At 43.8% G+C, this 24,651-nt stretch overlaps 1 protein-coding gene across 5 annotated transcripts; it reads right to left on the reverse strand.

Annotated features, from left to right (window-relative positions):
• Positions 1–84: 84 nt before the first annotated feature.
• Positions 85–17,867, reverse strand: LOC140914883 (C-signal-like). Of its 5 annotated transcripts, XR_012160027.1 has the most exons (5): positions 17,233–17,867; positions 9,861–10,038; positions 3,884–4,166; positions 3,072–3,330; positions 85–268 (listed from the first exon to the last, which is right to left on the reverse strand). XR_012160027.1 is itself a non-coding variant. In XM_073353809.1 (4 exons), exons 1-4 carry the CDS (start codon positions 17,557–17,559, stop codon positions 3,319–3,321), a joined length of 615 nt encoding a protein of 204 aa, XP_073209910.1. In that variant the 5' UTR covers positions 17,560–17,867; the 3' UTR covers positions 85–3,318. The 5 variants fall into 5 exon arrangements, 4 of the variants coding, with proteins under 4 accessions (XP_073209910.1, XP_073209906.1, XP_073209907.1 ...); XM_073353809.1 differs by having other exon boundaries at positions 85–3,330; positions 4,069–4,166; XM_073353805.1 differs by having other exon boundaries at positions 85–3,330.
• Positions 17,868–24,651: the final 6,784 nt, after the last annotated feature.

Here is a 24,651-nt window from a genome sequence, read left to right on the forward strand (position 1 = left end):
ATAGTCACTTTGCGATCAGAAATCGAGTGACCAGAGAGACTGAAGTGTTCTCCGACTGGTTTATGAATGCTATAATTCTTGACATCCGATTTGTGTCCATTTATTCTTTTATGTAGACTGTCCAGTTTGACCAATGTACATGGCAGAGGGGCATTGCTGGCACATGATGGCATATATCACATTGGTAGATGTGCAGGTTAACGTTGTAGTCCTTACTCAATGCTTAATCAGACAGATTTCCTATGTAATGAGCAAGAGTTTCTTTCCTCTTAAAAAAAAAAAAAGAGAGAGAGAGAGAGAGAATTTCCAGCCTTTAGTGTTTCACTGATTAAGTGCTGGGGACACAAACAAAAAAAGAAATACATAGGTACAGACTTCTTTCTCATCACTAAACACACGCTAAAAATAACTTCAAGGACCTCTCCTGCGTAATGAAACTTGCACTTTTATTCTGAGAAAATAAATTTTGAAGTCACACTCTTCTTACTAAGACTCCTAGAATAAAATGTAAATTATTCTGTAATACAATAGGGATCACTGAACCTATTGTGAACAAAAAGTTCTCTTGAACATACTGTGTCTAGTGCTAACTTTTCACTTTATTCTTTACGTTCCTAGGAACAATCAGATTTCTGGAGCTCCTGGCTCTGAATAGTGCTGGCAAACTTTTAATTTTGTTACTTTATTCTTACATGGAACTTGGAGACAGAGGTTATAGAAATAGTTGTAGTCAACCACTGTAAGCAACGGCATTATGTCTCCTCAGTGCAACAAAAAGAAAGCATAGAATAGAATTTGTTGTTTTAAAGTTCTCTCTGTGCCCACTGAAAACAGATTTTATTGTCCTATCACATCACAAGCTCTAATTAATCACAATAATATATACCAAGACAAATACTTTCTTCTGGCTGGTTGTTCTGTCTAGGGATACTGGGCAACAATTTATATTTCTTTTTCTGGCCCATTTATAAAATACTGTCAGTATCAAGGTTTCAAGGAACAGAGTTTTTTTTTTTTTAAATACACAGTCTCATTTTAATGAGGAAATAAAAAAGAGAGAGAGAGAAAATAAATACCAGTCCCTTCATATAAAAGCTTGAGAAAATGATTGGAGCTTAGTGACCACTATTTTAATGATTAAGAGTAACAGAGTATCATAATGTCTTACTAGGCATTATGAGTAAACCACCAGATGCACATTTTCCCTTAGAGAAATCTGAAACCTAGCTGGTTTCTCTGTTGATGACCTTTTCCCTGAACGAAGAAATGGCAAGTTCTGATCTCTATCTGAAGAAGCTCTGATAATAAAGTGTCTTCACCTCTTCGATCACAAAATCCAGCCTAAACACAAGATGCAGAGTGTGCCCACCTACATGTATAAAGCCAGCAGAAGGAAACAGGCCCACAATTGATATGGTGGCCAGGACATCCTGAGCCAATCAAGAAGAGCCATTGTTGGTTTTATGGTCTCTACATTATAACTATGCCAGTCTTCATTCCTCATGTCCCTACCAGGGGTGCTGGAACAATATGTATAGTGGGGGTGCTGAGAGACATTGAACCAAACTGTAAACCCTGTATATGATGAATACCACTTCAAGCCAAGGTATCCGGAAGCACCTCCACACCCGTAGTCCCAGCACCTATGGTCCCTACCCCCTGGTCACTTAAACAAAATGAACACATACCAACAAATCAATTTTTGGAGTGGACTACCTCCTGCATATCAAAACAGATGAAAATAACCTGGGTTTAAAACAATACTATTGTTAGTAGGGTTTAGTTTCCCAGATCAAGGAGAGAAAACACTGTTTTCTGACAACCATGTAGACAATATTGGAGATTGGTTTCCCAGGTAATCTAGTGTAGTTTTATAAAACAATTTTTAGAAAAAGCTTTTCCCTGGTCAGAGAAACCAAGCTAGAATCCTTGTTTCTGCTGCTCAGAGAATCATGCTATAATCCTACTACCAACCAAGTGTAAACCTGGTTATACCTAGCTTGGTTCCAATCATAGCATACACGTGGCCTTCATAGTAAATATGAGGAGTGGGTAATATCCTCCTGACATTAAAATAAATAATGCGTAGTACTGATATAGCACTTTGTGTACATAGATCTCAAAACATTTTATAAAAATGAAAAATCATCATTATTCTCATGTTATAGATGAGGAACCTGAAGCAGTGGTGAACTGAACAAAACAAGTCAATGGCAGAGCTGGGCCTAAAGCTCAGGATCTCCTATCAACCAAATGCTTTCATTTCTTCAGACCATGCTACCTTTCCATGTCACATACAGTATGTTCATGACATGGACTCTTGTAAATGTCTCCCTCTTTGTGTTTTATAACAGAAACAAGGATTTATGTATGTCTCTGTCTCTCATTTCTCATTTGTGTTATTTTCTTTTGTTCTGACTCCCTGAGCCTTCCACACTGAAAACCACCCACAATTTTTCATCAATGTTTTGTTGTCCTGTTTTTAATACCCCAAGAAGATCTTCATGTCTTTATTCTGCATGTACACAAGTGTGATGTGATTTAGCTGTCACCAGTATGATCAAAATTCTGAGTAGTCAGGTCGTGTACAACAAAACACAAGGACTGTAAACAGTATGCTTGGCATAGTTTATGTGATCTTCCCCTGCGTCACCAGTTGTTTTGATTTTCTGCTTTCTAGTACATCTCTTGGAGCTGGACAAAGTTCACAGGGTAAAGAGTACTGCTCAGTGATCGATATAACAGTTTTGTCAGTCATTCTTTTGTCTCATTAGTCTCAATCTCATATGTGCTGTGCAGCAATAATTTCACATAAGTCTGTAAGTGGCCTGATTTTTAGAATAAGTATGTACCTGTGCCTCCAATGAATATGAACCTGTAATGTCATTCTCCATCCCCAGTCCAAGTACTGAGAGTTACATTTGAACAACATGAACATTTCACTGAAACTTGCCAATCTTTCTTCTTTGTTATAACACGTGAAAATAAGACAAAGCAACAATGACAAAATTGTAATCAGAATCTTATTCATGCTCTCATTGTATGGTAAATACTTAAAATGCAGTTAGCACCTGAGTTTTTAGGAAAGGTGTGTCCGTTTGTATGCAGGGGGTGGCGGTTCCCTGCAGCCAGTAACTTTTAAATCTGGCATCCCTCAATAAAAGAGGAAAATAAGAGAGATGGGGGAGAAAGAAGATCTGCAGCAGACTTGCCCAAAGTGGAGCCAACGTTCACAGCTTTCACACTGAGTTGTGTTTTCACCACTGTCAGACGTCACCATTAGATTTGATTTAATCAGCTCTGTCCTGCACTGTTGTATCACCTTTCAAACTGATAGCATAAAAAACAAAGAGAGAAGGTTACAGGCAACAGCCTTTTGAAATGGCCTGTCTCCCACTGCTATGTAATTCCTTTTCTCTCTAACCTCACCCAATTTACACAAACCCAGGCATGGTATCTGAATAAATAAACACAAATCTTTGCAGCAAATCATTAGCAGTATGCTTTTATTATCATTAATAAAATCGTAACTATACTCTCTACCTATATACTCTCTCTAAAGTATATTCTCTATACTTTATTGCACCTTTTTTAGGGACTCTCAAAACCCTTTACAAACAGAAATAAATTTAGCCTCAAGAGCCCTGAGGTTGGTAATTATTATCCCCATTTACAAGGTAGTGAATTAGAGGCACAGAAAAGTTAAAGTGATTTGCTCAAAGTCACACAGCAAGTGACAGAACTCGGATTAAAATCTAACATCTTTTGGATGCCCTCATAATATGCCACAACAAAAGGTTTACTAAAGCATTAGTCTAGCAAGGTATTTATATTGCTCTCATCTCCACAGTACCGGAGCATCTCCATTAAAACAAGTCTTTACCAAGGTAGTGCAGATCCATCCCAAGCAAAGAACTTTCCTGTTTTCCCCATATCAAGGTCCTCAATAATAGTCATTAGACAATTAACTGAATATTCTGGGGTGAACAGTTTGTCCTTGGGAACGTTCCTGTGATAAGGCTTTGATAAGTCAGTATTCACAGTTCCTGGATGCAATGAAACACACACCACTTTAGTTTTCCCTCTTCCAAGTTCAATGCTGAGATTCTTGGTAGCCATGTTCAAAGCTGCTTTAGACATCCTGTAGCTATACCATCCACCTAAGGCTAAAAACAATATGTCAGGTAAGCAAGTTCTGCAAAGCCACAAGCAGGATTATGTCATAATTGTCGCATGTTAATATATTTGGCAGATTTCAGAATAATATATTAGTGAATATCCCTTTGGTCATTTGCTGGTACATTCAGCATTATCCCATATTTTTTAGCCATGGGGAAGGCTGTATTTTTTTCTTGAAAAAGATCTAGCAAAACCAATGGATTCATCATTGTCTTGCTTGTCTTTCTGAAAGATAAGCTCCTTGCTCAACCAGATGTTATGAATTTGATGCAACAAACACTGCATAAAATTCTGTGGTCTGTTATGCAAAAAGTCAAAATAGATTATCTTAATGGTCCTTTCTGGCCTTAAAATCTAAGAAAAATACAATAAAATAAGTAATTATAGAAAAAAGAATAGTGGATTCTTACTATTTACCCCTTAGTTTCCTTCTAAATTCAGTTACCTAGTTCTTTTACATTTACCTCCCCATTTTTATTTGCCCAGGGACAGATAGGAAGTTAACGGTAGAATTGAGATAAGTTTTCAGGAAGTCCTTTCGCCCAGTTCTGTACTCAATCTACTAGTTAACACTGAACTCAAGGTTCATGTTTACCTATGCCATGCTAGCAGTAGCCATCTGATTTTAAAAAGTACCATAGTGTCTATTTTAGAATTTCTTGTGTTGCATAATTAATTCCCGGAGCGTATGAGTCACCCAACCAAAAATGAGTCACTCTCTAATTTTATACTAATATTATACCTAAAATAAAAAAGTTTTTTTCCCTTCATCACCCATTTACTTTAGCATGTAATTAATCCTTTTCACAAAGTCTCAGAAATGCAGCTTCATGTAAAGGATTTTTTAAATTTACTGTTAGAATAATTCTCAATGTTTTATAAAGCTGTTTATCCAGAAAAATCCACAGTGTTTTACAAATGATATATAAAAGGTATATAAAGAAATTACTTCCGCACTCCCCAAATGCATGCACGTATGAAGTGAAACATAGCATGTATAAGCTAGTGCACAGCAGTACTACACAACAAAATACAACTGGAAGTGAAAGATATCATAACCAATTGAAACTGCAGGAGGAAGTTTAGAGGAACAAAAAGGAATAACTCAAAATGGAATTTTGCCAAGACAAAAGGGTTAACATCCTATTCTTGGGGGGGGGGAAAAAAAAAAAGGGCCTTAGAATCTTCAGTTACCACAAATGGTCAGGTTCTTTGGTGCTTTATAACACACTATCATTTTGTATTGTGCCTTTCATACTTTCGCTCTATAATAGGTGCAAGCACAGTCTGAACAAGGAAGCCTGGCATGTTTCAAAACTGCTGTTTCATTGGGAAAACTGACTGGAACTTGTTGTAACAGAGTGGGACATGACAGGATCAAATTATGAACTTTATGTTGTACTGTGTGTGGAAATAGTACCTATGTGACTTCATAAGTCTGAACTTGTCCAAGGGAAAGCCTCTTATTAGGCTGCAATCCAGACAGTCGCCCTGCCTGGGCAAGGTGTTTGGCACCTCACTGCAGGGCTATCACTGAGAAGCCATCAAGACTTCAATCTGGGGCTACTGACTTTGATTGTCTCTCAACTTCTGTTCCTACCCCCACAAAACAATGTTTTTTCTACACAGGGGTTCACAACGTGGGAAGATGAGCAAGTATGGCGAGTGGGTCTGGATCTTCTCAGTTGGAGCATGCATCACAAAGACAGAGACCCTATTTAAGAGGGAGGTTCTGTTCTGTGCAGTGGGCTGACCATTGCCAGCCATAAGAAAGATGTGCCGGAGAGACACTGCCCGGCTTGAAATGCTGATGAACCACTGACTCTCAGAAGGGGTGAGCTAAGACTAGGCGCATCTCAGGACTTTTGTTATTTTTAAAAAATCTGTAACTGTGACCCAAAAACCTTTTAATGCCAACTGGCCAGGGGGTGTAAAGGGTTTATAGAAATCTCTTGAGTCTTGTGTATACATTCTAGTTCACCAAAGAATGCCAAGCGATCTTGACTAAAAGCCTTTGTCACAATGGTCATTAGTATAACTGTGAAATGTATGTACAGATACTATGTAAGGAGTTTTATATATATATATATAGGAAACTTTTCCTTGCCCTTGCTGCAATTTAAGTCCACTGTTTCTTGTCCTATCCTCAGAGGTTAAGAAGAACAATTTTTTCCTCCCTCCTCCTTATAACAACCTTTTATGAACTTGAAAACCGTTATCAAGCCCCCTATCAGTCTTCTCCTTTCCAGACTATAAATATATCTAAGTGTTGTGGCGTTAAGCAAAGTGCTGATCCTGAGCTGGCTCTTACAAGCTAGTGTGTCTACCACTGTTCCTTTGGGAACAGCCTGGTTGGTAGTTCTATGCGGGTTCAGTGGATAAGGAGCTGACTATACAGGGAATGCTCTGAGAGGGTTCAGGGGTTGGTGTGGGCATTCACTAGCCTACACAGAGGGAGTGAGGGCTTGCACAGGCCATGAAGGAAGTGCTTGATGTGTTGCCAGAGGCTGGTGGATTCAGGGAGCTGATTCACAGCAGGCACCAACAAGGCTGCCTCACGTGTAAGGGCAAGTGGTGGTGAAGTGTCTCACCACCCAGGGTACCCCTAGGGAGTGTCACAGTAACTCTTGAGTCTTTGAAGAGTAAAAGTTACTATGGTTAAGAAATTCCATTGCTAAGCCTGTGTTCTTTGTTTTCCTGCCACATTGTCACTGCCAGGAAGCTCCCTCCATCCTGAGCCTGTCGTGTGTTCCCCCTGCGCTGTGGAAATGGGGTAAATGGGGTGCAGGAGCAGGGGGAAGGGGACACCTTGACATTAGCCCCACTCTCCCCCCAAGCAAGTAGGAGGCTCTGGAGAGCAGCTCCAAGGCAGAGGGCAGGAGCAGCACACGGCAGTGGGGGGCAGGACAGCTGAACTGCTGGCAACTGATAGCCTGCTGGGCAGCTGCCACACAGGGAACTTAGAGGAGGGGGGAGCTGATAGGGGGCCTGCCGGTCCACCCTGGTTCCAAGCCCCCACCAGCTAGTGCAAACGGGCTGCTCTTCCTGCCAGCAGTGGACAAAGAAGGTGGCTGCTGAAAGACTTTATAAGGGAGCATTGCACAACTTTAAACGAGCATGTTCCCTAATTGATCAGCAACGTAACAACGAAACAACGTTAACCGGGACAACTTTAAGCAAGGCGTTACTGTACACTGAAATAAGCCCTACACGTCTCGTGGAGTTATTATGTCAGGGAACATCTACACTAGCAAAGTTACAGCACTGGCAGATACAGCGCTGCTCAGAGAGCGCTGAAGAAAACCGCTGTTGTATTTTCACACTGTTAGCTGCCTGCCCAATAGCGTGTTCACACTTGTGCTGGTATTCGGAGCAGTGCACTCTGGGCAGCTATCCCACAGAGCACCTCTTCCTTCTCTACCGCTAAGAGTTGTAGGAAGGCGGAGGGGGTTGCGGGACATTGTGGGTCCAAACCCCAAATAAATCCATTTTACCCTGTATAAACTTTATACAGGGTAAACTCAAACCGTACACCCTCTATAACACTGATAGAGAGATGCACAGCTGTTTGCCCCCACAGATATTAATACTTACTCTGGATTAATTAATAAGTAAAAAGTGATTTTATTAAATACAAAAAGGAGGATTTAAGTGGTTCCAAGTAATAACAGACAAAACAAAGTAAATTACCAAGCAAAATAAAACAAAACATGCAAGTCTAAGCCTAACACAGTAAGAAGCTGAATACAGATAAAATCTCACCCTCAGAGATGTTTCAATAAGCTTCTTTCACAGACTGAAACAAAAACAACAAGGAGTCTGGTGGCACCTCAAAGACTAACAGATTTATTTGGGCATAAGCTTTTGTGGGTAAAACACCATTTCTTCAGATGCATGGAGTGAAAATTACAGATGCAGGCATTATATAATGACACATAAAGGGAAGGGAGTTACCTCACAAGTGGAGAACCAGTGTTGACAGGGCCAATTCGATCAGGGAGGATGTAGTCCACTCCCAATAACAGATGAGGAGGTGTCAATTCCAGGAGAGGCAAAGCTGCTTTTGTAATGAGCCAGCCACTCCCAGTCCCTACTCCAGCCCAAATTAATGGTGTTAAATTTGCAAATGAATTTTAGTTCTGCTGTTTCTCTTTGAAGTCTGTGTCTGAAGTTTTTTGGTCAAGTATAGCTACTTTTAAATCTGCTATAGAATGTCCAGGAAGATTGAAATGGTCTCCCACTGGCTTTTGTATGTTACCATTCCTGATGTCCAATTTGTGTCCATTTATTCTTTTCAATAGGGACTGTCCGGTTTGGCCAATGTACATGGCAGAGGGGCACTGCTGGCACATGATGGCATATATAACATTAGTAGACGTGCAGGTGAATGAGCCTCTGATGGTGTCGCTGATGTGGTTGGGTCCTCTGATGGTGTCGCTAGAGTAGATATGGGGACAGAGTGGGCAATGAGGTTTGCTACAGGGATTGGTTCCTGGATTAGTGTTTCTGTGGTGTTGTGTGTAGTTGCTGGTGAGTATTTGCTTCAGGTTGGGGGGCTGTCTGTAAGCGAGGACTGACTTGGAGTTACACCTCAGAAAGCTGCTTTACTGCACAGAAACTTGCCAGTGTAGACAAGGCCTCAGTGTAGTAGGGCACTTACATCAGTGGGAGGAAGGCTGAAGTGTAGACACTGACATACTTAGGTCAACATAAACTGCCTTATGTTGACCTAACTGTGCAGGGTATACCAGCTCTGAGGCCTTTTATGACTGAAGTCTGAGTTTCACATCTCACACAAGAAACATCATGTGAAATCCTGGCTTTGTTGAAATCACTAGCAAAATTCTCATTGACTTTAATCGAGCCAGGATTTCACTCATCTCCAGCATCAGAATGACCCCTTGCATCATGCTTGGGACATCAGCTCAATATTGAGTCAAAGGGGAAAATGCCACACAAGGAATCCATACCAATATCAATTCCTGCAGTTTGTGAGTTCTCTCTCTAGGTCTCCAATTCAATGACTGGCCCAGCCCAATACTGCTTAATTTATGATATTTGACAAAGTCACATCCCCAAATGGTATAGCTAAAAGTCACAACAGACCCAGAAATTGCATGTAATGTCTCTAAAGTTTATATTAAAGAGACTTACCTATCCAAACACTGATCTTCCAAATTATGAGGGATAAAATGAAACCGTCTACTTAAATTATAAGAAATGTTTACAAAAACTTTTTGGAATGGATTTTTAAAATACTCCTTGAATATTCATAGTGCACATACTTTCTTGAATGTTTGATAAATAAATATGTCATTCACCACATGCACCTGAACAGGAATATACAAATTTTAAAATTAAAAGATTGCTGCAGAATATACCCCCATAATTACTTTTAGCAGTGAGAAGGAATAAAGAAAATAATTCAATATATATTTGTTAGATAACATAGCAGTACAATTTAAGCAGAATTATTCTTTTTACTTCACAAACCATTTTTGCAGGAAAAATATAAATTAAGATGCAGTAATACTTAAAATTATAGTGATCTTCTGCATTGATATTAGCTACGCTGGCCCACACCAGCTAGATGTTATAAAACTTTAATATATCAATCATTTATCTTCTTATATGAAAAATAATTAGGTTACTGCATACCATTCATGTCAAACAGTACTTACCATTGTCTCCTATGGAGCCTACTTTAGCTGTCAGGTTCACCAGTACGGCCCTATGCTGTTTGGCCTGGTCAGCAAACTGATGTCCAAATGCTCCAGTTCCTTTCCGCAACAGAGGGGCAAAATATTTAGCCATCACTAGGGGCCCTATGGTGTTTGTTGCCAATGTTATGGAAAGACCCTAGAACATTAAGAAAATGAAGAAAAAAGTAGAAACTGTAAAGGTAAATAGTCTACAGCCAGCAAATTCCAGTTTTAAAGTTCCATCTTGTGCTAACAAAAGATATAAAATCACATCATCATCTCTCATCATCTCAGTGTGGTATCATTATCACTAACGAACATTACTCATTATTGGTCCTGACTTAGCCCATCTGAAATGGTATACTGTAATGTAAGGGGTGACCCTTTCAGAAGTGTTGACAAATCCATATTACTATAGTTTACGTTGCGGTGATGGTCAAAAATCCAGTGAGGATCAGAGTCCCATTATGCTAGGCAGAGTACAAATGCCTCAGAAGGTATTATCTGTCCTGACGAGCAATCTTTTTTAAAAAGACAGAAGATAAAAAGGTGGGAGAAACCATGCAAGCAAAGTAATGCGCACATGCCTTATTAATTCGATTTCTTCTTCCTTGTCAGATAAATTAATAATTCATTTTTGTTTAGTTAGACTCAATATAGAGCATTGCTGCTTTGTGGCATTTTGTTACATGCACTTATTGAAGGCTAGTTAAATTAAAACGATTTAACCTAAAACACCAAGTAGCATTTTTTTTTCTTTTTTGTTTTCATTGACACTGAAAACAAAGCATTAAACTACTTTAGCTCTTTCTGACTTTGCTGATATTGTTTGAACTTTGAAACATTGGTCACTGGGTATCTGGAAATAAACAACTGGTACTAAAACATGTTGTTTAGTCACAGGAGCATACAGGTTTAAACTAAGAGGTCATAGCTCAAATTATCTATTCAGGTCATCAGAATGTGAAACTTTAAGGACAGTCAATTCATGTATACTTTGGAGTTAAATTATTAACTTGGAATACTAGAGTGAAGGTCATGAAAGCCATTCCATTCTAAGGCTCCAATACTGCAAAGATTTATGCAGGTGCTTAACTTTAAGCATGTGAGGAGTCCATTGTGGTCTTTACAGCATCAGGGCTAATACATCTGTTTTTCTTTTCTAAGAATTTTCTGAACTTTTTTCCCTAAAAAATCTCAAGCTTAGTCTAGCCCAGGAAACCAACAATATGAGTTAAATCAAGAAAAAAAAAACAAGAGTTACTTAACACACAACACAAGATGAAGGGATGGAACAGGCAACGTTCTGTAACTAAGGTTATGTCTACACTAACACTTTTGTCAGTAAAACTTTTTGTCAGTTAGGGGTGTGAAAAAACATACCCCTGACCGACATAGTTTCACCGACAAAAGCGCCAGTGTGGACAGCGCTATGTTGGTGGGAGACTCTCTCCCGCCGACTTAGTTACCGCACTCGTTGGGAGTGGTTTAACTATGCCGACAGGAGAACTCTCTCCCGCTGGCATAGAGCGGCTACACGGGAGACCTTAAAGCAGCACAGCTCCTGCAGTACAACTGTCCCACTCTAAGGGCTTGGCTACACTTGTGAGTTACAGAGCAATAAGGGAGCCCTGGGTGCACAAGCTCACTACCCGTCCACACTGGCAAGGCACGTAGAGCGCTCTGACTCCGCGGCTACAGCGCTGCTGGTACTCCACCTCGGCGAGTGGAATAATGTTTGCTGCACCCCTGCTGGAGTGCTGCAGCGCCAGTGTGAACAAGGTGTTGCTTTACTGCGCACTCATCAGCCTCCAGAAACGACCCATAATCCCCCTGAGTCAAGTGGCCACTCGTCATTGTTTGGAATCGGCTGTAGGAATGCGGAAATGCCCATTGAAAGCTCCATTTCTGACAGCCGGCTGCTTATCTCCTCCAAGACAAAGCAACCATTAGTGTGGAATGCTGTGTGTGAGAGAGAGAGAGAGGCGGAGGGGGGGTGGGTCTGCCGCTGTCTAAACTTACAAGAACAGCATGCTGACATGCTCTCAGCCCCCCAAAAACCCACTCTCTCCCCCCCCCACATACACACAACACACTGCCTGTCACACTCCACAGCGCCCCCCCTCCACCCCATTTGAAAAGCACGTTGCAGCCACTTGCATGCTGGGATAGCTGTCCATAATGCACTGCTCCCAATGCCGCTGAAAGTGCCGCAAATGTGGCCACGCTAGTGCACTTGAAGCTCTCAGTGTGGACAGACTGCAGCACTTTCCCTACTGCGCTCTACAAAGGCTGGTTTAACTCAAAGCGCTCTACATCTGCAAGTGTAGCCATGCCCTAGGGTCTGTAGTGTAGACATAGCCTAAAGAAAAACAGGGAAATAGGAATAGCCCACTTAGCAGACAGTTATGCTTAGTGAAGTCATTTCACATTCAGAAAGAGACAAAACAAACATACAAACCCCCAAACTATTATATTGTTACTTAAGGTTAGGGATCTGATGAAGACAGGGTGGGATTTTCAAAAGCACCTAAGTGAAGCACAAGTCCCACTGAAAATCCTATCCTTAATTAGAAATGCTGGCCAGCTGCAGGGATGCATAGCCAAAACCTGAGCTGCACTGCGACCCCTGGGCCAGGTTGCAACACCCAGAGAGGGACTGAGGCCCAGACCCACGTGACTGGAGCTGAGCCCCATTGCTGGGTTGGGTGAGTGCGGTGTGGGCTTCCCCTCCAACTCTTCTCCCTGCAGCCCCCCTCAGTGGTAATTTCTTTGGAAGGGTGGAGGCCCTCACTGTCAGATTTTGCCCCAGGCTCCCTAAAGCTCTGTGCGGCCCTGGCTAGTTGGTCTACTGTGAAACCAGTGGGAAATAATTTTACTTCCACTGTCATTATTGTGGAACATGATGTAAGGATGTATATTTGGGGAGATGAGGGAAGGGATTGCTTTTTGTTATTTCATAGCTCTCTGAAGTGTGCTATTGCCATTTGTCCTTTTTTTACCCTCACCAAAGACTTAAGTTATTTTTGAGTTGTGCTAACTGGCCAAAATACATTTTATTCAACATATTTTTCAAACATTCTTTGAAGTTGCACAATGCAAACATACTTACTCCTCAATGTGCTTTATGTTTAGACCATGCTAGTTTTGAAAGAAAGTTCTGAAGGCCCGAAAATAACATCTTGAACATACCTGGTGCATTTTCATGACTGAAATATACCTGCACAGTTCCAGATGGGCACACTCCGTCTATCTGGAAGCATGCGTGCTGAAGAACAGCTGTCCAAACAGGCCCTCTAAATTTGGGCACCTTGCCAGATGTGTGTGTGTCCCCTTTTTCTTTTCTCAGTGGTTGTTGTTTTTAATTACATAAACACATTCAGTTCAAATGTCATGCATCCTGGAGCTCTGCACTCCAGAGTGCACTGTGCATTGATGAGCATGCAACAACAGGAATGGCTGGTTGGAGAAAAAGCCCACTAGACCCGTTTCTATTGCCATGAGGAGCCCTTTCTCCTGGCACTGGATGAGGCCCAGTAGGTGGCATGTTTTTTCTTCTCAGGCCGCTAGTCACCTATTTCAACATGAACATGCTTTTAAAGCCATGATGCATGTTCAGGTGTCTTCTGATATATTTATTGAAATACACCAGCTGCGACCAGATCATAGAATCATAGAATATCAGGGTTGGAAGGGACATCAGGAGGTCATCTAGTCCAACCCCCTGCTCAAAGCAGGACCAATCCCCAACTAAATCATCCCAGCCAGGGCTTTGTCAAGCCTGACCTTAAAAACTTCTAAGGACAGAGATTCTACCACCTCCCTAGGTAACGCATTCCAGTGTTTCACCACCCTCCTAGTGAAAACGTTTTTCCTAATATCCAACCTAAACCTCCCCCACTGCAACTTGAGACCATTACTCCTTGTCCTGTCATCTTCTACCACTGAGAATAGTCTAGAACCATCCTCTTTGAAACCACCTCTCAGGTAGTTGAGAGCAGCTATCAAATCCCACCTCATTCTTCTCTTCTGCAGACTAAACAATCCCAGTTCCCTCAGCCTCTCCTCATAGCTCGTGTTCCAGACCCCTAATCATTTTTGTTGCCCTCCGCTGGACGTTTTCCAATTTTTCCACATCCTTCTTGTACTGTGGAGTCCAAAACTGGACACAGTTCTCCAGATGAGGCCTCACCAATGTCGAATAGAGGGGAACAATCACGTCCCTCGATCTGCTGGCTATGCCCCTACTTATACATCCCAAAATGCCATTGGCCTTCTTGGCAACAAGGGCACACTGTTGACTCATATCCAGCTTCTCATCCACTGTCACCCCTAGGTCCTTTTCCGCAGAACTGCTGTCTAGCCATTCGGTCCCTAGTCTGTAGCGGTGCATTGGATTCTTCCGTCCTAAGTGCAGGACCCTGCACTTATCCTTGTTGAACCTCATCAGATTTCTTTTGGCCCAATCCTCCAATTTGTCTAGGTCCCTCTGTATCCTATCCCTACCTGCCACCGTATCTACCACTCCTCCTAGTTTAGTATCATTCACAAATTTGCTGAGAGTGCAATCCACACCATCTTCCAGATCATTTATGAAGATATTGAAGAAAACCGGCCCCAGGACCGACCCTTGGGGCACTCCACTTGATACCGGCTGCCAACTAGACATGGAGCCATTGATCACTACCCATTGAGCCCGACAATCTAGCCAACTTTCTACCCACCTTATAGTGCATTCATCCAGCCCATAACTTGCTGACAAGAATACTGTGGGAGACCGTGTCAAAAGCTTTGCTAAAGTCAAGAAACAATACATCCACTGCTTTCCCTTCATCCACAGAACCAGTAATCTCATCATAGAAGGCGATTAGATTAGTCAGGCATGACCTTCCCTTGGTGAATCCATGCTGACTGTTCCTGATCACTTTCCTCTCGTGTAAGTGCTTCAGGACTGATTCCTTGAGGACCTGCTCTATGATTTTTCTGGGGACTGAGGTGAGGCTGACTGGCCTGTAGTTCCCAGGATCCTCCTCCTTCCCTTTTTCAAAGATGGGCACTACATTAGCCTTTTTCCAGTCGTCCGGGACTTCCCCCGATCGCCATGAGTTTTCAAAGATAATGGCCAATGGCTCTGCAATCACAGCCGCCAACTCCTTCAGCACTCTCAGATGCAACGCATCTGGCCCCATGGACTTGTGCACGTCCAGCTGTTCTAAATAGTCCCTAACCACCTCTTTCTCCACAGAGGGCTGGCCACCTACTCCCCATGCTGTGTTGCCCAGCGCAGCAGTCTGGGAGCTGACCTCGTTCGTGAAGACAGAGGCAAAAAAAGCATTGAGTACATTAGCTTTTTCCACATCCTCTGTCACTAGGTTGCCTCCCTCATTCAGTAAGGGGCCCACACTTTCTTTGGCTTTCTTCTTGTTGCCAACATACCTGAAGAAACCCTTCTTGTTACTCTTAACATCTCTTGCTAGCTGCAGCTCCAGGTGCGATTTGGCCCTCCTGATTTCATTCCTACATGCCCGAGCAATATTTTTATACTCTTCCCTGGTCATCTGTCCAATCTTCCACTTCTTGTAAGCTTCTTTTTTATGTTTAAGATCCACAAGGATTTCACTGTTAAGCCAAGCTGGTCGCCTGCCATATTTACTATCCTTTCGACACATCGGGATGGTTTGTCCCTGTAACCTCAATAGGGATTCTTTGAAATACAGCCAGCTCTCCTGGACTCCTTTCCCCTTCATGTTATTCCCCCATGGGATCCTACCCATCAGTTCCCTGAGGGAGTCGAAGTCTGCTTTCCTGAAGTCCAGGGTCCGTATTCTGCTGCTTACCTTTCTTCCCTGTGTCAGGATCCTGAACTCGACCAACTCATGGTCACTGCCTCCCAGATTCCCATCAAGGTCAAGAAAAGCTCTCCCCCTAGTTCGCTCCTCTAGCACTTCCACCAGGAAATTGTCCCTACATTTTCCAAAAACTTCCTGGATTGTCTGTGCACTGCTATAGTGCTCTCCCAGCAAATATCAGAATGATTAAAGTCACCCATGAGAACCAGGGCGTGCGATCTAGTAGCTTCCGCGAGCTGCCGGAAGAAAGCCTCATCCACCTCATCCCCCTGGTCCGGTGGTCTATAGCAGACTCCCACCACTACATCACTCTTGTTGCTCACACTTCTAAACTTAATCCAGAGACACTCAGGTTTTTCTGCAGTTTCGTACCGGAGCTCTGAGCAGTCATACTGCTCCCTTACATACAGTGCTACTCCCCCACCTTTTCTGTCCTTCCTGAACAGTTTATAACCATCCATGACAGTACTCCAGTATGTGAGTTATCCCACCAAGTCTCTGTTATTCCAATCACGTCATAATTCCTTGACATCACCAGGACCTCCAGTTCTCCCTGCTTGTTTCCAAGGCTTTGTGCATTTGTATATAGGCACCTGAGATAACCTGCTGATCGCCCCCCATTCTCAGTATGAGGCAGGAGCCCTCCCCTCACAGATGTTTCTGCCTGTGCTTCCTCCCGGTATCCTGCTTGCCCACTTACCTCAGGGCTTTGGTCTCCTTCCCCCGGTGAACCTAGTTTAAAGCCCTCCTCACTAGGTTAGCCAGCCTGCTCACAAAGATGCTCTTCCCTCTCTTCATTAGGTGGAGCCTGTCTCTGCCCAGCACTCCTCCTTCTTGGAACACCATTCCATGGTCAAAGAATCCAAAGCCTTCTCTCCGACACCACCTGCGTAGCCATTCGTTGACTTCCACGATTCGACGGTCCCTACCCCAGCCTTTTCCTTCCACGGGGAGGATGGACGAGAACACCACTTGCACCTCAAACTCCTTTATCCTTCTTCCCAGAGCCACGTAGTCTGCAGTGATCCGCTCAAGGTCATTCCTGGCAGTATCATTGGTGCCCACGTGGAGAAGCAGGAAGGGGTAGCGATCCGAGGGCTTGATGAGTCTCGGCAGTCTCTCTGTCATATCGCGAATCTTAGCCCCTGGCAAGCAGCAGATGTCCTCAAGTGATGGCTTCACAGTTACCAAGCCACCTTCAATAAAAAGAAAATCACCCTCTCCTTCAGACCTCCTTCCATTAACAAGGATTCCCACTTCTCTCCACAGCATTTCAATCTAGCTTGGCTGAGATTAATTAGTAAATACTTAAACCGACACACAATTTGGACAAAACTCCTGAGCAGCTGAGCTCCGAGGGAACGCACTTGCTCAGAGCACTACTGACAGAAGGAGGGGTCTTCCAATTAATCCCACAGGAGAGAAATACACCAGGTCTGCACGAAATATGCTTTTTTTTTTTAACCCCACCGATGTTTCCACTAAAGGAAACTCTGGCCCACCTCTGCCGAGACCTCCTGCAGGCTCGTCTCTCCTCTGGCGCTGGGATGCAACACTGCCCCAGAGTTGATGAGCAGATCCAGCCGGCCATGCTCCTTCGCCACTACTTCCGCTGCCTCTCGGATCTCTGCCTCCCGGGTGGCGTCCAGCCGCAGCACCGTGAGGTTCTGGGGATAGAGCCCGTGCAGCGCTTGTAAGGCGCTGGCTGTTTCGGGGCTCCTGCAGGTAGCGATCACTCTCGCCTCTTTCCGTGCGGATAAAAGGTGTTTGCAGAAGTGCAGGCCGAGCCCCCTGCTGGCTCCCTGCACCAGGACCACCCCGCCTGCCATCGCCCCTCCAGCTACCCCCTGCACCTCATCCTCCCCCGGCCCGATACCGCATGCTGCCCACTAACCCCACAGGGCCACGCCCTCCGCCCAGGCAGCCCAAAGAAACCAGGGAACCCCTACCGCTCTCTAACTGATCACTGCTAGTGACATGCTGCATTCCCCATAGAGGTGCATGGCTGGAGAGGGGCCCTTCCTGGCAGAACGGACCCAGTTCGCTTGCACCTTTGCATGGGCCACGGAAGCTGCTACAGCTCTCAGCGAGCACAGGAAACGCATGTTCTCAGCGCTCCCGGATTTCTGTCGCACCGAATAGCATCACACGCGTTCAGCCCCCTGCTCTTAGCTGCAGGGGTGGTGCGTGAAGATAACTGGGATTCGTAGTGCCCTGTCTCGTTTCTGTGTTGGCAGCTCACAGGGTTTGGACTCCATTTCCCAGGACCGCCTGGCCTAGATAAGGCGTTATAAATACAAGGGCAGAGGAAAAAGCCGGCTGTCCTGCCCAAAGGACCATGGGAAATGAAGTCCCAGTCCCATTAGTTCCTATAATAAAGAACGCATCGGGAGCTAACGACATCTTCAATATTCTGTGTAATAAGGCTGTATTAGCCCTCCACTCCCATTAGTGTAAAAAACTGAGGACAGCCCTATCGTGTAATTGTAGATCATGTGGCTATTGTTCCCCCTCCCCCCACAGAGGGGGGAAGTCCAGCTGAGCTTCTCCCTACCCAGGTCATGATTAAGGGAGAGTTAGAGAAGCATAAGGGAATGAAAAGAGAGATGATGCAATATTGCCAACTCTTCCTATTTTATTGTGAGAGTCACGATATATTTGGTGTTTTTCTTAAAGCACCAGCTCCTGGAGTCAAGTGGTTATGTGAGGATCTCAGCTTTCTTTTAAAAAAAGGTAGGTCCATATAAGAACATAAGAACGGTCATACTGGGCAGACCAAAGGTCCATCTTGCCCAGTAGCCTCTCTTCCAACAATGGCCAATACCAGGTGTCCCAGAGGGAATGAATAAAACAGGTAATCATCAAGTGATCCATCCCGTCACCCAGTCTCAGCTTCTGGCACACAGAGGCTAAGGACACCATCCCTACCCATGCTAGCTAATGGCCATTGACAGACCTATCCTTCATGAACTTATCTAGCTCTTTTTTTTATCCTGTTATATTTTTGGCCTTCACAACCTCCTCTGGCAAAGAGTTCCACAGCGACTGTGCATTGTGTGAAGAAATACTTCCTTTTGTTTGTTTTAAATCTGCTGCCTATTAATTTCATTTGGTGACCCCTAGTTCTTGTGTTATGAGAAGGAGTAAATAACACTTCCTTATTTACTTTCTCCATACCAGTCATGATTTTATAGACCTCAATCATATCCCCTCATAGTCATCTCTTTTCTAAGCTGAAAAGTGCCAGTTTTATTAATCTCTCCTCATATGGAAGCCGTTCCATATCCCTAATAATTCTTGTGGCCCTTTTCTGAACCTTTTCCAATTCCAATATATCTTTTTTGAGATGGGGCGACCACATCTGCACGCAGTATTCAAGATATGAGCGTATCATGATTTATATAGAGGCAATATGATATTTTCTGTCTTATTATCTATCCCTTTGTTAATGACTCCCAACATTCTGTTCTCTTTTTTGACTGCTGCTGCACATTGAGTGGGTGTTTTCAGAAAACTATCCACAATAACTCCAAGATCTCTTTCTTGAGTGGTAACAGCTAATTTAGACCCTATCATTTTATATGTATAGTTGGGATTATGTTTTCCAATGTGTATTACTTTGCATTTATCAACATTGAATTTCATCTGCCATTTTGTTGTCCAGTCACACAGTTTTAGGCAGTTTATGTCGACATAATTATGTCAGTATCTTATTACATGGGTGGTGGGTGAAACTTCCCTTGGGGGAGGATAGCTCCTTGTCCCACCTCTTCTGTCACAGCCCCGCCCACACTCCACCCCTCCTCTGTCCCAGACCCCACCTCTGCCTCACTGCTCAGCTCTTCACCCGCCTTCTGCTCATCTCCTCCCCCCAGCCCCCTGCTGCTTGTCCATCTGCTGCTCGCCTCCTCATCACCTGCCACCCCTCCCACCCACCATGAGACCCCCCCCACCTGCCATGCAGATGGCTTGCTGCTCACCTCCTCACCCTGCTGCTGCTTCCCCACCCCCCGAGACTCTCCCTCCTTTTCACCTTAAAACACCAGTAATATTCCCCTACGGGAACTGAACAGCTATAGATTAATTGCCAGATGGATTCTCCTCGGTGTGACAGGGAGTTTGGTGTATACTGTATAGAGAGAGACGAAAAGCCAGGCTACCTGCACCAAATTGAAGCCTAATTTCTCCCAGTGCTGTTAGAAAACCACCCCATGAGGGGAGTAGCTCCCAGTGCTGGAAGCGCTGCTTCCTATGCTGGTGCAATGTCTACACTGCCACTTTACAGCGCTGAAACTTGCATAGCTCAGGAAGGTGTTTTTTCACCTCCTGAGCAAGAAAGTTTCAGCACTGTAAAGTGGCAGTGTAGACAACACCTATGTCTCTGGTCTGGAAGACTTTTTCACTGTGTAAAGTTACTCAGGGATGCCCTCCCCTCCCTCCTCATTCCCTCGCCTGCCGCTCGCATCCTCACACACAACACCGCCCCATAGGGATGAGGGTTGGGGATGTGCCGGCAGCTGCAGGGACCTCTGAAAAGAGAGGAGAGTGCAGTGGAGGAGAGGAGGAAGACTGACACCAAGCAGCAGCAGCAGGAGGCTCTGGGCACCTCCAGGAAGGATCAGAGTGGAAGGGAGGTGGGGGCACCAAAGCCCAGCTTTTGGGGGACATGGACAGCTGTGCTAGGGGAGGCACCACTGCCCCTTCCGCCCACCGATGTAAGTGCCCCACTACACCAACACCTCCACGAGAGGCATAAAACTTATGTCTGCACAGTTAAGGTGACACAGTGTCTGTGGAGACACTTTCTCCCATACATCTGCTGTCTTGTCAATTTCATGGCAAGGAACTGTGAAACTGACAAGAAAGCCCCACTCCCCTGGCAAGCTAAGCCACTGGATGCTGCTCCCGCTCCCAGCTGAGAGCCAGGACAAGAAGCCCGGGGCAGCTTCGGACCCTACTCCTAGCTTGGAGACAGAGCGAGAAGCCCGAGGGGCCCCCTGCCCACTCCCTGCAGGAGGGGAACAAGGGGGCGAGAAAGCCCTGGGCAGCTTCCCCTGCCCCACTCCCAGCAGGGAACAGGGAGGTGAGAAGCCCTGGGTGTTTTCCCCCCACTCCCAGCAGGGAACAAGTGGGTGCAAGGGAAGAAAGCCTTGGGTGGCTTCCCCTCACTCCCAGCTGGGAACGGGTAGAGGAGAAGCCCTGGGGGGCTTGTTGTCATACATCTCTACTACCAAAAAAGAACCCTCAGCCAAAGAAAACATTTATGTTTTGTTATAGAATATTTTCCACAAGACATCAGTGGTTTCATAGCCTAGTATCAGATATACTCTGAGAGGGGCTTGGTGTGGTGGTGGCTGCTGAGGAACTGGAGTTGTGTTTGCGTGGTTGGTTTTTACCAGAGTCTTTTGTTTTGTCCTTGGGTTTGACGTATATGAGGTTTGGACTGCCCTGATGCTTCAACTGCATTCTTGTGCTGTTTTGCATTAGCATTGTTAAAGGTCTCAAAGCAGATTCCTGGTTCTTTGGCGGTTCTGGTGGAGGTGTCCCTGTAGCTCTGACTACAGCATTGTTAGGAGAGCTGCACATGCCTGATTGGGGGGAAAAAACATTTTACAAAACTTAAAAATTTAACATTTTTCTCACCCACACCTATTTATTTACTTAAAATACAAAACCTCATAAAATAACCAAACCAATAAGCAAAATATATTTACTGGGCTTCATCCATCCATCAGTCACTAATGCTGGTGAATTTTCCTCTTCAGCTGTTGTTGTTATTAAAGAACTCAGACAAGATTTCTGGTTCTTTGGCAGTTCTGGCAGAGGTGTCCCTGTAGCTCTGACTACAGGATTGTCAGGAGAGCTGCCCATATCTGATTAGGGGGAAAAAAACATTTTACAAAACTTAACTTTACCATCTTTCTCACCCACACCTATGTATTTACTTAAAATACAAAACCTCATAAAGTAACCAAACCAATAAGCAAAATATATTTACTGGCCTTCATCCATCCATCCATCACTGATGCTGGTGAATTTTCCTTTTCAGCTGTCTCTTTCCTTTTTCTTTTGAGCTTGTTTACCCTCTGGTTTAAGGATCTCTCATGTTTTGACTATACTGTGGAGCAGTGTTAGAATATAGATATTCAGGCCTGTCTGTAAAGGCCTATACTCTAAGAATTTAGGTGTATTCTTATCACTTAGCTAGTTATAGAGGTATAAAGGAAAGAATCAAAATCATTGTCTGCCGGTGTAAGGTCCTTCTCTTACTGTGACAGTCTGAGGCCCTGTGCTTAGGCTAAGATATCTGGCTAAGCAGCAGAGGCAGCCATAAGCTAGGAACCGAATGGTCACATCCTCACATTCCAAACTAGTCACATTGAAATAACGTGCTATTGGGCTGTTAGGAATACAGTCCTGTCCTGATAATGCCTATCGCCTCCAGAGAAAGGGAAGTGCCTAGAAGGTGTAAAAGGAAACTTAGTTTGATAGCATCCTGTCTGGCAAGAACTCACATATCAATAGCTGGGATGTGAAATCCTCATTTCTGTGTTTGTTCTATCACTGTAGTCCCCATTTCCCGATTGTTTGTCTGTATAATCTCTGTCTGGTTCTGTGATTGTTTCTGTGTGCTGTATAATTAATTTTGCTGGGTGTAAACTAATTAAGGTGGTGGGATATAACTGGTTAAATAATCATGTTACAATATGCTAGGATTGGTTAATTAAATGTCAGTAAAATGATTGGTTAAGATATAGCTAAGCAGAACTCAAGTTTTACTATATAGTCTGCAGTCAATCAGGAAGTGGGTGGGTGGGTGAGAGAAATGGGAACAGGGAATGGGAGCCGGGAAATTGGAATCATGTTTTGCTAAAGGGGGAAATGGGAACAGGGAATGGGGGTGGGGAAATTGGAATCATGTTTGGCTAAGGGCAGGAATGGGAACAGGGACACAGGTGTAAGGCTCTGTGGTGTCAGAGCTGGGAAGGGGGACACTAAGGAAGGAAACTGGAATCATGCTTGCTGGAAGTTCACCCTAATAAACATCGAATTGTTTGCACCTTTGGACTTCGGGTATTGTTGCTCTCTGTTCATGCGAGAAGGACCAGGGAAGTAAGTGGGTGAAGGAATAAGCCCCCAACACAGACACATTATTATTATAAAACACATGAAACTGTCTTGTAAACTTAAAAAATAAAATATTAATTGGGGTGTTTTTCTAATTAAAAAATCATAGCTTTAAAACAAAATAATCCATTTCAGGCTGTACAACAAACACAGGTTTTGAGTTTATTTCTGCCACTTTAAAAAACAACAACCCCCAAACATTTTTAAAAACACATCTCATTTTGCAGAATAAAAACCAAACTGCTTTAAAAATCAACTTTTAAAATCCATTTTAAAACACATTTTGCACAGTAACCCGTTAGTTTGAAACACAACACACCATCAGTTTGCAGCCATATGCTTTAAAAAAAACCCAAAAAACCAGCAATGTACTTTTTAAAAAACACACCTATGTTTTGTACGTGCACGCACACACACAGAGCAGTTTAAAACACCAAACCAACAGTTTGCAACAAAATACTTTCCAATACACCCACATGCATTTAAAAGCCAAATGCAGAAAGGTACCTTCTACCACAGGATAAAGGATTGCAGGCACATGATTGCATAGGTGCCGACTCCATGGGTGTTCTGGGGCTGGAGCACCCACGGGGAAAAATTGGTGGGTGCTCTGCACCCACTGGCAGCCAAGCTCCCCGCCCCCCTCACCTCCGCCTCCTCCCGTGTGTGCACCGCGTCCCTGCTTCTCCTCCCAGCACTTGCCGCCGCAAAACAGCTGTTTCGTGGCATAACAAGCTCTGGGATGGAGGGGGGAAGAGTGGGAATGTGGCACACTCAGGGGAGGAGGTGTGGAAAAGGCAGGGCTGGGGTGGGGATTTGGGGAAGGTGTTGGAATAGGGGCGGAGTTGGGGCGGGGCCAAGGGAGGGGGCGGGGCTGGGGGCAGTCGAGCACCCACTGGCGCCAACAGAAGTCAGCGCCTATGCATGGTTGTTCTGTTTCCCCCCATGTCTGTTTGGGTCTTTGGGTTAAAGAACAAGCAAAAATGTTAGTTAGTATTACCCTCAAATCCCTGTGTAATACCTGATTTTTTTTTTTTTTAGTTTAACAATATTAAGCAGAACTATAGTTAAAAATGGTTTTCATCTTGGCGTGGTGGTGAAATGCAGCTTAAAGTTACTGGTTCCATGCTAAACAGATCACACTGCAATAAAGATAAGTACCATTATTTAGTAAGGACAGCATGGCCAAAGAGTGACATTATATAATATTATTTTCAGAGTTAAAACCATGGAGCATATCTCCTCTTGCAGTCCAGCAGCAATTCAAGAGAGTTTCTGTTGAAAGAGGACAGTCTCCAAAATACCTGAGGTTTTTATACCATCCTAACTCTTTGTTTCAAACAGACTTCAAAAGTCTGTAGTTAGCAGGTTGATCTGATCACCACAACTCTGAAATAACAGATAATTAAGGACTTTAAAAAAACGAGGAGTACTTGTGGCACCTTAGAGACTAACAAATTTATTTGGGCATTTGCTTTCGTGGGCTAAAACCCACTTCATCGGATGCATGCAGTGGAAAATACAGTAGGAAGATAGATAAATAGATAGATAGATATACACAGAGAACATGAAAAAATGGGTGTTGCCATATCAACTGTAACGAGACCAATCAATTAAGGTGGGCTATTATCAGCAGGAAAAAAAAAACTTTTGTAGGAATGATCAGGATGGCCCATTTCAAACAGTTGACAAGAAGGTGTGAGTAACAGTAGGGGAAAAATTAGCATGGGGAAATAGTTTTTACTTTGTGTAATGACCCATCCACTCCCAGTCTTTATTCAAGCCTAAGTTAA

Source organism: Lepidochelys kempii, chromosome 7 (genome assembly GCF_965140265.1).
Source record: "Lepidochelys kempii isolate rLepKem1 chromosome 7, rLepKem1.hap2, whole genome shotgun sequence".
Taxonomy (NCBI): domain Eukaryota; kingdom Metazoa; phylum Chordata; order Testudines; family Cheloniidae; genus Lepidochelys; species Lepidochelys kempii.

Coding starts and splice junctions, on each gene's coding strand:
- LOC140914883 (XM_073353805.1), bottom strand. CDS start 17,559: ATGGCAGGCGGGGTGGTCCTGGTGCAGGGAGCCAGCAGGGGGCTCGGC. Junction 4,167..9,860: donor AGGCTCCATAGGAGACAATG/GTAAGTACTGTT, acceptor TATTGTTTTTAG/CCTTAGGTGGATGGTATAGC. Junction 3,331..3,883: donor GATGGATCTGCACTACCTTG/GTAAAGACTTGT, acceptor TTATGCTATCAG/TTTGAAAGGTGATACAACAG.